At 45.0% G+C, this 14741-nt stretch overlaps 1 protein-coding gene across 1 annotated transcript in view; it reads right to left on the bottom strand.

Annotated features, from left to right (window-relative positions):
* Positions 1–14741, bottom strand: part of srebf1 (sterol regulatory element binding transcription factor 1) — a gene marked incomplete at its 3' end in the record, with an annotated part of 41936 nt that overhangs the window by 633 nt on the left and 26562 nt on the right. Inside the window, exons 9-14 of the mRNA XM_084329147.1 lie at positions 12439–12623; positions 11874–12135; positions 9685–9851; positions 8856–9024; positions 3522–3630; positions 2267–2376 (exon numbers count right to left, since the gene is read on the bottom strand). Of these exons, the coding sequence (XP_084185273.1) occupies positions 2267–2376; positions 3522–3630; positions 8856–9024; positions 9685–9851; positions 11874–12135; positions 12439–12623 (1002 nt within the window). The remainder of the gene's footprint in view (positions 1–2266; positions 2377–3521; positions 3631–8855; positions 9025–9684; positions 9852–11873; positions 12136–12438; positions 12624–14741) is intronic.

Genomic DNA, 14741 nt, shown 5'->3' with positions numbered 1-14741 from the left:
ATGTACATATTGCCATTTTCTTTTTATCCACTTTTTATCCTTATTTTTCTATTTTCTCCCATCCCAATTTCGTATTGCCAATTCTCCCCTCCCCTGTCTTGAACGTTGCTAGACTATGCCCCCCACTGGTCGGTTGTAGTGAGGATAGAAGCCTTGCATCATGTGTCCCCTCCGGTACACGAGGAGGCAGCCTGTCGCATCTTTTCACCAGACAGCGCGGACTCTCAGTGGCGAGGAGTAACGCACGGGAGGCTCACGCTGCCCCCGATACTTCCTGTCTCTGCTGTGCAGGCATCACCCAACCGACCTGTAGGAGTCGCTGTCCACAACGTCCAGATTACCACCCATCAACCCAGACGCACACACACTAACTCGTTCACTCACTCACTCACTCACTAATCCGGGAGTGAGGAACCTGAGGGGCTCTGCCAAGAAAAGTCCCTCTTATTAAAATCTCCTCCCCTCGCTCTTCTCAAGGTGATCATAGATTTGACAACTGAAGATAGATGAAGCAATCTAGTAGTGGCACACGACCCCGAGAGTGTGAATCAAGCCACTCAATTTCAATACTCTGCAACAAAGGTACTTTAAAAAAAAGTGTCCTTGTGCTGATTTTATCTGGAAAGTATGTGTGGGGAAAAGCTGAGTTTCTGATCAGCGTGGACGATGGAGGTAGTGATGTAGGAAGCTGATAAAGTGTGAACTAATTATCGAGGACAGACACAGAAATTCACAACATGATACTAATATAAAGGAACCTGTCAAATGTGTAATTGTTCACACTCGAGCCGAAGTACAATAAATAAGTTACGTAAACATGTGAAAGGTTTGTTCCAAAAATTATTAAAACCATTCAAACGTCATCACGACGCATCGCTCATCATGCCAACGCCCCTACCTGTACGTCATCTAGGGCAGTGGTTCCCAAAGTCGGGGTCGCGACCCAAAGGTGGGCCGCGAGCAGCCACGGGTGGGCCGCGAGATGATTAAAAAAAAAAAAAAAAAAAAAAAAAAAAAAAATTGTCAGGCCACTGAACTTAGAAGCAGGCCAGGACAGTGTTTCTAGTTGTATTCTAAAATGCTATTCTATTGTATTCTAAAATGTGACTATATGGTTTTATATTAACTTAATAAATAAACAAAAACGAAAAATCGACTTATTTCAACGAACATTTCAAACTAAATAACAGATTATGCACATAAAATGCTGAAAACAACCGAAGCAACAATAGTATTTTAATGAGGCTATGATTATTATCATTATTATTTTGCAACAAGATAGCCCTCTCATAAATAGCACATATAAATGAATAACTAACTTGAACTAACTTAATAGGATTGAAGTGATATTTGGCTTAAAAAATCGGTCACCTGACAAAAAAAAAAAAAAAAAAAAAGCCTGACGATGTGCATTGGGCCGCGGCTCTCTGACGCCTTATTTTCTGGGCCCTGGCCTGAAAAGTTTGGGAACCCCTGATCTAGGGGGTGATCGACTGTCCGGAGGATAACGATTATGTGTGGACTAAAGTCTCCCTCTAGTGACTGTTTGGTGTAATAATGAAAATATTTTTGATGTAGTAGAGTTTATAATGATAATATTTTGGGTTGTCATTATGAAGTGATAATTAATTATCAGAGGGGGGAGTGTCGTGGAATATATTAACATGTCATTAGACAGCTTGACTGGTGCACTCTGACCAGCTATATAATGTGCTCAGATGTGGCAGACACTACTGTCCCTTTAAATCTTTTTCTCTCCTAGCAAGGATTGTTTAGCATTCCACATATCGAACAACACCGCCTAGCCAAGGCTGGTTCTCCTTTGGGCAGACTTTGTTTACCTATAGTTTGTTTGTTTGTTTGTTTGTTTAGACGTCATTTCAATTGTGTATTTAATATATGTGTGAACAGCGCTCTGGGTCATTTTATGGCCAGAGGCTACTGTGATTACATGTATCTCTGTCGGTAAACTGTCCTTTCATTGTGGCCACGGTGAAATAAACCTTTCTATTAATAATAATGACTCAGAATGATTAATGTAAACGGCTCATCGTTTTGTCCTTTTAATATTTCCCATTACAGTATATATATATTCAGATTTGTATTGTTTTATTGCCCAGAGAGCTTTTAAAAAACGTCACTTATTGGAATGCCACTATAATAAAGGCTAGTTCTCTTTTTCTGACACCGAGAATAAAAGTGGCCCGGATTCCTTTCATTGCGGTGTTACTGGAGGACGGAGGCGAGCGATGTGACAGTGTCTTACCAGAGACGGTGGCCATGTTGGAGCCGATAGCGAAAGACTGGGTGGTGGCGCCGGCCGCATCAGACGCACTGGTCAACAGCTGGAGATACTCCAGGGCGTCGGCATACTCCCTGAGGAGAAACACACATCACTTAGGCTGTGATCACATTGGGTGCCTTTTTGAACGCACATGCACCCTTTTTCTGTCATCTTCAATGGTTTTGTCTCGCCTTGCATTTTTTTTAAGTGCCGCTTTTTCGGGGACTCTCAGCGTTAGTTACTGCAATGTGATGGCCATGATAAACTGTCAAGTCGAGGGACATTTTGTCAGCATTTATGAGCAACAGTGGGGTTTTTTCACACCTGCACGCAAAGGTGCATCATTATCATTTGTGTGTCTGTCCGCAACAGAGCTGTCCCCAATATGCTTTCTTTTTGGGCCTCAACGCTTCTGTAGAAATCAGTGAATAAGTGAAGCGGAAGAACTGATTTTCAAAATCAATGTTGGGATTATCATTACTTTAAGCTATTTTTTTTTTTTTATCAACTTTTTCTCCACATTTTTCACTATAAGCTATTTCTTATAGTATTTCTTATACTGATATGATCACACTTTGAGCGATAAAAAAAAGAAAGAACATTTTAAATAAACTACACTAACCCAAATCGAAGCATCAAAATCTTCATTTAGGCATTGATTACCATGTCAGTGTTTGAAGCTCGGAAGTACTCGGGCAGCCCTGGGTCATAACTTGTTCTAAGATTTGACTCGAACCTAGTGGATAGGTTGACAGTCAGCCAAGGATTTTCACTAGTGAATCTTCTTCAAAAGCGGTCAAAGATTGGCGCCGCAGATCAAGGTCAAAATCGTTGCCAATGTTTATACAGAACTATGGATCAAGAGTGCAACCATCAAGATTTCCGACTGAGACGTGCCGAGTGGGGTCGAGGAGCGGACTACTTGGACCACCAGATATTGCAACCTCAGTCTACTTGGTATTCTCCTACATATTCATGACTGGAGGGCAGGGTTGCCATTCTGCCATCCTCACTGCTTTCATCAAGTTTGATTATCGCCATCATAAGGCTGAAGGCAATATCTCCTCCCGTCAAGTGCCTCAAAAAGGTTTTCATCATGTCCTTGTGAATTTAAAATCAACATATCGCTCCTTCTCTGAGCCCACGTGGATCATGGGAGGAGTGTGGGTATTCAGAACTATTTGGAAGATTACGTTTTGTTCCTGTGTGTGTGTTTGTGTGTGTGTGTTTTCCTCACCCCTCTCCCTGAATGCGGGTCTTCTCTCCATGGGGCTGAGCCACACAGTACAGAGCCTTCTCCAGGAGGTGCTCTCTGAAGGCCTGTGTCACCTGCGCCAGAGGGTCCACTGTAGGGGAGAGACACAGGAGACAGGAGGTTAGAACCAGTGATGTCTGTCTGTCTGTCTGAGACACAGGAGACAGGAGGTTAGAACGAGTGATGTCTGTCTGTCTGTCTGAGACACAGGAGACAGGAGGTTAGAACGAGTGATGTCTGTCTGAGACACAGGAGACAGGAGGTTAGAACGAGTGATGTCTTTCTGTCTGTCTGAGACACAGGAGACAGGAGGTTAGAACGAGTGATGTCTGTCTGTCTGTCTGAGACACAGGAGACAGGAGGTTAGAACGAGTGATGTCTGTCTGAGACACAGGAGACAGGAGGTTAGAACGAGTGATGTCTTTCTGTCTGTCTGAGACACAGGAGACAGGAGGTTAGAACGAGTGATGTCTGTCTGAGACACAGGAGACAGGAGGTTAGAACGAGTGATGTCTGTCTGTCTGTCTGTCTCTCTCTCTGAGACACAGGAGACAGGAGGTTAGAACGAGTGATGTCTTTCTGTCTGTCTCTCTGTCTGAGACACAGGAGGTTAGAACGAGTGATGTCTTTCTGCCTGTCTGTCTGTCTCTCTGTCTGAGACACAGGAGGTTAGAACGAGTGATGTCTTTCTGTCTGTCTGTCTGTCTGTCTGTCTGAGACACAGGAGGTTATAACGAGTGATGTCTTTCTGCCTGTCTGTCTGTCTGTCTGTCTGTCTGTCTGTCTGTCTGTCTGTCTGTCTGTCTGTCTGTCTGTCTGTCTGTCTGTGAAAATGGACTTAAAGGGGCACTTCACCAAAAAAACAATGCTGATTTATTTATCTGACATCCAAAAACTCCTCTAAACTGTTTTGCACATAGATATATATAACTAGATGGTGCAAGGCGGAGTCTCCAGTGTAGTTCACCGGCGGCCATCTTGTCACAGGCAGCATGCCCACTCATAACATGAATGTCTATGGTGCATGTACACTATTGAAATAACCATAGCTTGCTCAATCTTCAACCGATTTACAAACGGTTTGGTTTATTACAAACGTTATTAACGTGGCTATGATTCAGGAAGCTTGGACATGTTGAAATTATTTTCATATGAAAGTCCATTATACGTATGCAGTATGATAACTACATCTGACGTTTATAACAAACCAAACTGTTTGAAAATGTTGCAAGCTATGGTTCTTTCAATAGTACATGCACCATAGACATTCATGTTATGAGTGGGCGTGCTGCCTGTGGCAAGATGGCCACCATGTGGCAACGTCGGTCTCCATTGGCATCTAGTCATCTAGCCTTTATATATGTTTTGCACACATTCATTTAGTTGGGCAGTTAATGAGAGTAACCATTTAAATTAGTTTGAATATGGCCACCAGTGATGTCATCGGGGACATTGAATTGTATTGTGTTAATTACAGCTCAGTGCCTATAAGACAAGGTATTGCTATTTTTCCATCTAGCTGTAATTAACACAACACAAGGATTCAATGTCCCCGATGACATCATTGGTGATCTTATTCAAACTAATTTACTCTCAATAACTGTCTAATACTGTAACTGTGTAACTAAATGAATGTGTGCGAAGTTTAACTCTTTAAATGCCAGGCCTTGGTTTAATCTCGACAAGCACAATAGTGCCAACTGGATGCAGCCACGCAGTGTTAACACTTTCCCGCCAATCACGTTGTACGATGTGTTTCAAGTTCATGCGAATTCTGCCAATACACGGCGTACAACGTTATTGAGATCATATTTCATATTTTCGCCATAGTATTCATATTTCCCTCATGGAGCCTTGTCTGATGCTGTGTGAGCCGGCACAACTCTGCAACGCTTCAATACTGCCCCCTGGTGGATGATCGGCGAGTTGCCAAACCGGAAATGCCGGTTGGATATCGGTGAGTCTCCTAAATCCGTCCGGCCACTCGCATATCGTCGCGGGACTCTAGCCACACACCGTGGATATGGATCGCTGCCATAACTCAATAATCGACATGATTTGGGCGTGTATTAGTATTATACAAACCGGAAATGGATCTACTCGATCCCCATCAAATAACTGGGATATTTTTGCTCCACTCTCATCGCCCAACGGTAAGAGGAGGCTGACGGCATTTTCAGCCTGTTTGTTTATTATTATCCATACAAACTGCTCTGATCTATATATCACCCATACTACATATATAGCATTTAACGACGATCACGGAATTATAAACGACCCCCCCCCCCCCCCGTTCACCCGCGCATGATCAGTCATAACATTTAGGACCATGTACAGTTGACATTTTTAATATAGCGTGGATCAGTAACAAACGGCATTTGATAATCTATATATGCATTTATGCCTATATCTCACGTTCTAGGAATTACTGCAGAAAACGATAAAAACATATTTATATTCTAGACGGTATTTTCGTATGAATGTGTGAATGAAAAAGTAAAACGTTCCTACATCCTGAACGATAGATAATCGATGTTGAATGGGCCATAGTAATGTCAATTTAGCAATACAATTTAAAAAGTTATAGCCCTGCAAAGAAGGTGAACATCTCCATAGACTTACAGTACTGGCAGAGAATGGTATAAGATGCTGAAAGTGCGTGGCAGTTAATGTGTTAACAGCAGCTCCCATCTCGGGTTGCGCAGACTCCCAGAAAAAGGCTGAGAGTAACCGAGAGCATTTAAATTAACATTCCACTCAGGGGGATCCAGGATTACTCTGTTATGGCTGCAGGACATCCAGACGGAACAGATATCCAAATTTAATTTCACAAAATTATTTAAATCTGGCTAACTGCCTCGTTAATCACCCCCCTCAGGCTTGGTGCAAAATTGTGTGTGTGTGTGTGCCTGTCTAAAACCTAAGGATAAATAAAACAATACACTCACGAAAACGCTCATGAGTGAAGGAAAAGCCCAGGTGTGTTGGAATTTAACAAGCTCTAGTTCTGTTTACATATTCATTCTTCTGTAATAATTAATTTTACTATGTAACCTGACTGCACACTGACACAGAGCGCCATGAGAAGGTTAGTACACATATACATGGGGGTTAGGTGCTGTCGGCACCGTGGATTGAACCAGCAACCCTTTGATTACCAGGTGGTCTCCCTAAACCAGGGGTTCCAAACCTTGGGGTCACATGGAATTTAAATGGAGTCACTAGTCTCCGCTTGGCTCACGTGAAGCTGGAGTTTGTGCTCTCCGGTTGTTCCCCGTCAATTATTAATGTGTTGTATGGAAGAAAACAATCTAAGTTTATCTAATCTTTAAACAGATAGTAGGTAAACATTAGGCTTGGGCGGTATGACGGTATTACGGTATACCAGGGTATTTAGAAATCCCGACGGTATTGAAAATCAATACCGTCAAAACGGAGTTTTGTTGTAGTGCACACACGCACCAGCAGAGGGCGAGACCAGTCCTCACTAGTGGAGCGAGCCATGCAGAGCTGGTTGTCTACACACAGGAGGAGGGGAAACCCCGCTTCAGTGGTGGAAGTTGGCCTTTAAATGAGACACGCTTACCGTTGCTGGTGCTGCTGGCTAACTGGCTATTCTGAGAGCTAACTGTTGTGTATGATCACAACGGTGTTCACGCTTTACGGTAATGTTGCGACAGTGCTGTGAAAATACCGTAAAGCGGTGTGGTAACGAGAGTGTGTGTTGTTGTTGTTGTGTGTAGGATGCTGCGGGCGAACTGCTACCGTTCTGAGAGCTTAACGTTAGCACTAGGATGCTGCGGGCGAACTGCTACCGTTCTGAGAGCTTAACGTTAGCACTAGGATGCTGCCGGCGAACTGCTACCATTCTGAGAGCTTAACGTTAGCACTAGGATGCTGCGGGCGAACTGCTACCGTTCTGAGAGCTTAACCGTATACCGTATAACCGGGGTATTAGGTAATCAAGGTATGACGGTGTGAAAAAAATTATACCGCCCAAGCCTGGTAAACATAATGCATTAACTCATTGGAAGCCATTCACGATGATAGTCGGGTTAACTCGCCATCGCTTGAGCGCCAATCACGAGTAGTCGGGTTTTAATCGTTATTTCTTTTATTAGCGATATCCATTCATTTTCATCCATCCAGCCTGATGTTATCGTTGGGAATGGGTCTGAGCTCGCAAAAGGGCAAATACCGCCGCCTACGCCTTCCGGCTGGTATTGCACTCCACTGGGAATGTTGTAGTTTCTTTTCTGGGACGATCCAAGCCGTGCGGGCTTGGTTTAAATACTCAGACGAGGTAACCCGTTTCAACGATACATCTGCGATGCTGCCCCCCCCCCCCTCAATATGCAATGCTGTTGAACGTGGCACGGACCTCCGCGCCCAGTACTTCAAATGGCGATCAGATAATTGGATTATTTCTTTTGCATTACATCAGATACAAGGTGAGAACACTATATATAAATTTGATCGTTGATCTGATATGTATTTCTACCCCGATCGACGCTGTATCTGTGTGTGTATGTGTGCCGTTGGGATGCAGAAGGGGGGGGGGGGGGGGGGGGGGTGCGCCGGTCTAAACCACATTGCATGCTTGCACGAGGAAGGATAATAATGATGATCTAGCATTGATTTCAGGAAGTTTCGATAAATCAGCCGAAAAATTACAACGTGTTTTGTGTATTCCACTAAAGGGCTATTATCGCGTCATTCTCTGGAATTACTAGAAATCACCAAAACTATACTCGTATTCAAAACGGTATAAAACGGAAATGTACAGATGAAAAAACAATCCGTTTTGTACATGTTGACTGGAAGCAACTCACTGATAATCGACGGGTGTATTAGACCCATAGCCATAATTTAAGATATATTTTAAGCACTCGCAAATCTCGCAGTCCTCCCATTGATTAAAGCGGTGGCGCTCTAGCGCCCTCTCGCGCACTTAAGCGATGGCGTCCAATGAGTCCAATGTCAACTTGGATTGTTTTCTTCCATACAATCTTCCATACCCCCAGGCACTATAACTCGCCTAGGGCGTCAAATATGCGAACATATGTGACCAGCAAGCTACGTGCGTTCCCTCGCTCAAACATTTCAGCCAAGTTAGCAAGAAGATCAGAGCGACAGAAAAGGAAAGAAAACTGAACGATTTCTTCGCCCACCCAGACATTCAAAAGGTGTCCGTTTAGAACGTCTGGGGTCAAAGTGGGGTCACAAGCCAAAAAAGGTAGAGAACCACTGCTACCTGAACAGTCGGCAAACGTACTACTACTACTGCTGCTACCACCACCACCTCCCAGCACTGACCGGTGTTCCCGGCCTGGCTGTAGATGCTGTCCTTGGGGGTGCTGCGTACGGCCCAGTCCCCGTCCACAAAGAAGCGGTGTCCCAGGGGGTGACAGAGCCACTGCATGGCCGGGGGAACGCTGCCACTGGACGACAGACACGCCTGGCGGGCACTGCTGAGGAAAACACGCTGGGGAGGACAACCACACACAGTTAGCCAGAAGTACACACACACCACATCTATTCTAATGTGATTGCACCAGACAGTTATTGGTTTATTAATTATGTGTTGGCTGGAGTGGGGAGTGTAGTGTAGTGTAGTGCAATTCATTACAAATCCACGGAAATCCCCAAGTCAATTAAGTTCAGAAGTAAACGAAGAAAAAGAAAAAAGAAAAGAAGGAAAAAGAAAAAGAAAAGAAGGAAAAGGAAAAGGAAAAGGAAAAGGAAGAAGAAGAAGAAGAAGAAGAAGAAGAAGAAGAAGAAGAAGAAGAAGAAGAAGAAGAAGAAGAAGAAGAAGAAGAAGAAGAAGAAGAAGAAGAAGAAGAAGAAGAAGAAGAAGAAGAAGAAGAAGAAGAAGAAGAAGAAGAAGAAGAAGAAGAAGAAGAAGAAGAAGAAGAAGAAGAAGAAGAAGAAGAAGAAGAAGAAGAAGAAGAAGAAGAAGAAGAAGAAGAAGAAGAAGAAGAAGAAGAAGAAGAAGAAGAAGAAGAAGAATCATTCATGTCGAATATGTTTACTGTTGATGGGTTCACCATTTAGGGACCAAATGCAAGTACGCAAGTGAATATCAACTGTAATTTCAACCCCCCCCCCCCCCCCCCCACACACACACACACACACAGGGACTCACAGATGTGAAATGTAGTATCCTAGGAAGACTGGCTTTGACCCGCAGAGCGGCGGAGACGTAGACCTCAGCCAGCGTGGCCACGGGCAGACAGGAGCCGGCGCACTCTGCCAGGTTGACGGCACTCAGAGCCATGTGGACCGCAGACAGGTGGCTGCCGTTCAGCTTACCTGCATGGACCAACACAGGGGAGAAGATATATACATGTTGAATAAACAGCTACTCTGCAACCTACCAATCAGAGCCTAAAAAGAGAGTTCCTCAAGGCTGTGAAGCAATGATTTTGTGATCTTAATGAACGTCGTTGGGATTTCAACTGGATCCATTTTGATGCAGTGTCATTTACTATCTGAATTTGAGATGACACATGAAAAAAAAATAACATGTGGCAAATTGATATATATTTTTTATAGTGTGTGTAATGAAGACTTTTCCCTTGTGGCCCATCACCCATGTTATATGTTGTTTCTGCTTAAACCTTATAGTGACAAAGGTTGCCTTACAATCTTGCCTAATCTTTTCAAGTTCGTAACAACCTGACGGATTTGATTGAAAAATATGTGGCTTAAACGAACAGGCCAACATCATGGAGATGTTCTGGCCGTCTTCTCCAGGGTCAGACAAGAAGATAGATACCAATTTCCTCTCTCTGTGTAGAAAGCTATCTGGCTGCAAGGTAGCTTAGCACAAATTAATGAAAGTGGATACGGACCATTAGCCTATCTTAAAATTCTGGTCCGTATCCGCTTCCATCCATTTGTGCTAAGCTAGGCTAGCTTGTAGCCGGATAGCTTGCTACTGAACACACAAGAGGAAATTGGTATCTCACACCTACCCTGGTACACCTAAATAACACACACACCTACCCTGGTACACCTAAATAACACACACCTACCCTAGTACACCTAAATAACACACACCTACCCTGGTACACCTAAATAACACACACCTACCCTGGTACACCTAAATAACACACACACCTACCCTGGTACACCTAAATAACACACACACACACCTACCCTGGTACACCTAAATAACACACACACACACCTACCCTGGTACACCTAAATAACACACACCTACCCTGGTACACCTAAATAACACACACCTACCCTGGTACACCTAAATAACACACACACCTACCCTGGTACACCTAAATAACACACTCACCTACCCTGGTACACCTAAATAACACACACCTACCCTGGTACACCTAAATAACACACACCTACCCTGGTACACCTAAATAACACACACACACACCTACCCTGGTACACCTAAATAACACACACACACACACCTACCCTGGTACACCTAAATAACACACCCCTACCCTGGTACACCTAAATAACACACACCTACCCTGGTACACCTAAATAACACACACACACACACACACCTACCCTGGTACACCTAAATAACACACACACCTACCCTGGTACACCTAAATAACACACTCACCTACCCTGGTACACCTAAATAACACACACACCTACCCTGGTACACCTAAATAACACACACCTACCCTGGTACACCTAAATAACACACACCTACCCTGGTACACCTAAATAACACACACCTACCCTGGTACACCTAAATAACACACACCTAAATAACACACACCTACCCTGGTACACCTAAATAACACACACCTAAATAACACACACCTACCCTGGTACACCTAAATAACACACCCCTACCCTGGTACACCTAAATAACACACACACCTACCCTGGTACACCTAAATAACACACACCTACCCTGGTACACCTAAATAACACACACCTACCCTGGTACACCTAAATAACACACACCTAAATAACACACACACCTACCCTGGTACACCTAAATAACACACACCTAAATAACACACACACCTACCCTGGTACACCTAAATGACACACACCTACCCTGGTACACCTAAATAACACACACACCTACCCTGGTACACCTAAATAACACACACACCTACCCTGGTACACCTAAATAACACACACACCTACCCTGGTACACCTAAATGACACACACCTACCCTGGTACACCTAAATGACACACACCTACCCTGGTACACCTAAAACTAGGTGCGCATGTATGTACTCGCTCTAGTTATGTTAATTAAGTAATGATGACATCATATCCTGTGCATAGGTAACATTAAACGTCAAGACATTCTGGGTGTCCCCCCAACCCACCGGTCATGTGCAGCTGGTGCAGGCGGTGGTAGACTAGGGCGGCGTCGCCACTGCTCTTGCGGGCGTCCTCCTGCAGGGGGCGGTCAGCGCGCAGACCCCCGGCCCTAGCGGCCAACCAGCGGCCCACCCAGAGGCGCTGGAGGCAGAGGCGCAGGAGGGCCCAGAGCGCGGCACAGGCCAGGTCCAGCTGAGAGGTGGGCAGGGGACGACCGAGAGCCTTCAGACAGGTCCACAGGTTCTGACTGGCCGGGGCATAGTCTCCCTGAGGACAGGATGGACATATTACTTATTAATAGCTAGCAGGGTGGTAGCTGTATAGTCAAGTGGTGTTACTGTGACATACACCAAGTCTAGCATATGATTGGCTGCTGTTGACTAACCTAGCTTTCTTACCCTAGCTAGGTCCAGGTCAGCCTGCTTGTAGAGAGAGTCTTACCCTAGCTAGGTCCAGGTCAGCCTGCTTGTAGAGAGAGTCTTACCCTAGCTAGGTCCAGGTCAGCCTGCTTGTAGAGAGAGTCTTACCCTAGCTAGGTCCAGGTCAGCCTGCTTGTAGAGAGAGTCTTACCCTAGCTAGGTCCAGGTCAGCCTGCTTGCGGTGTCTCCAGAATAGAACAGAGGACACAGAGTGGGGTCTGGTCACCGGCTCTCCATACACCAGCAGACGGATCAGAACCGCAGACACCAGAACCCCGTTAAGGAGCCACACCAGCAGGGTGGGCAGCATCCAGTCCATCCAGCCCCACGAGTCCGCTATGGAGAACAAACAGGTTGAAAATATTAAAACTCCATATCTATGGATATGACAAGCAATGTCAAGCAGAAGGTATTCAAGCGTTAGAACGTAGAAATAGAAACTAGACATAAAGGATAAAACATGGGAAAGTATCTTGTACACCACATAATAATAATAATAATAATTGTAACTGAGGGGTACAATTCCCTGACTGTATTACTAGATATGATACTTACTACGACTACCTTTGTACTTAATATTCGGCCACCCAGTACACGGCATAAATATATTATGATGAACACTGTCACGTAGATGAAACGGATCCAACACAAATGTACGAATTAGAAATAGGTCTTTATTTCTACACAGCGATGGTGTGTAGAGCAAGCACTTAATCAAATCAATCACATTTATGAATGGAATTAGTATGCACTTTTATGGCAAGAGTACTCGTCGGTATATCAATAGAGAATGTCCAATCTCTGAAGGCGCAGGTGGTACATATACGACCTGGAATAGTTTAAGGAATAACAGCAATGATACTTTAATGATTATATACTGGACACACTAGGGGGGGTTAATCCGGTCGCTTGTAAGCCGACAGGAGTAGGAGGGGGGGGGGGGGTAGAATCCGGCTGCCTCATCCGGCCAAGGGTATCCCAGGTGAACCCACTGTAGTGCCGTTCAATGCGCCGGCGATCCTTGGACCACAGATGAAAGCAGGTGGACTCTTTGTGGGCCGGCATTCTCCGGTCCACGGAGGAGAGACGTGAAGCGACCTCGTCTTGCAGAGCGTCTCCTCACCTTGCGTCCTCTCCAGGGGGGGGGGTTCCAACACACGGCAGTGTCGGGGGTCTTTATCCATGGAATAATCAAAGTATACAAAGCATAATCCGTGCCTGGGAAGGCGGGCTGTCGTCGGCAGAATAATCCGGTATACAGGTCCACTCGCTCGTCGGCTCTGGGGCTCCTCGGGTGCAGCTTCACGTGGGGTCAACCACCCTGGATAAACAGCCAGTTCTCTGCCCGAAACGATGGGGTACTGACTACGGTAGTATTCTCACCGCACGAAGCACTATATATTAACAGACTATTATTAGCTTAATAGACTACGTCCAACTCGACGATATAGTGCCAAATATGACTATTCAAATATTAATATACACGATGTCTCAATACCGATGGTAGGCGAACTTGGCCTTACTCCCACACGTGGCGTCGCGGGGAGGCTTTACGTCTGTGACTCTATTGGAGGGTAAGAAACTGGACTGAAAAAGGAAGTCCTACTTTAGTAGCGCAGTATATATACGCACTATGAACAAATAGTCCCATTAGTGGTGCGGTAGCCAGATTCCTACGCGGAACTAGGACTTGTTCGTACATGTGGAGCGGTACGTTTGAACTGGGTCTGAGGGGTATGGCAGCCTGGCACCAAGGTCTCGACCAATAGTAGAATGGAGACTATTATGGGATGTTCAGTAGGCTAGAATGGATATTCAATGCATATTGTACAAGGAATATACAAGGGATATCAGGGAATATTAGAGAATATACAAATACAATTAAATATATATATATAATAAATATATATATTCGGTTTAATCTGGCCCTTCACAACAGCCACCCCCTGATTGGTCCCAGACCTAATCAGTTAAACAGAGACAGATTAATCGCGTTGTCTATTTACACATAAGGGTTTGCTGTAGGGGTCAGTCAACTTCACAAAGTCATAGGGTTATAGGGTCATGGTCATCATCGATTGTGTCTGGGAGTCGGGGCAGTTCTATGAGCCTCGCCACGGGACGGGTGTAAGTGCGACCCTGGACGAGCACTTCAGCTGCTCGGACCTTGCCGTCGGCACCGGTGATCACTTTGCTTACGCGGCCGGCCGGCCACATAGCTCTGGGCAGTGATTGATCAATAATCATGACGACTGTTCCTTCTGTCAAATTGTCTCTCTCCTTTACCCACTTCTGGCGGGTCTGTAGAGACGGTAGGTAGTGCAGTAGGAAACTGCTCCAAAACTTGTCGGCTAATACTTGGCTGTACCTCCACATTCGTCGGCCGTTCGCTTCTTCAGGCCGGTACATTGTCTGGGGTAACGCGGGATCTAGCCGCCCCATCAGGAGTGTGTT

The sequence above is a fragment of the Notolepis coatsorum genome (assembly GCF_963971535.1).
Source record: "Notolepis coatsorum genome assembly, chromosome: 14".
In the NCBI taxonomy this organism is placed as follows: domain Eukaryota; kingdom Metazoa; phylum Chordata; class Actinopteri; order Aulopiformes; family Paralepididae; genus Notolepis; species Notolepis coatsorum.
This window is presented reverse-complemented; position numbering and strand designations above follow the sequence as displayed.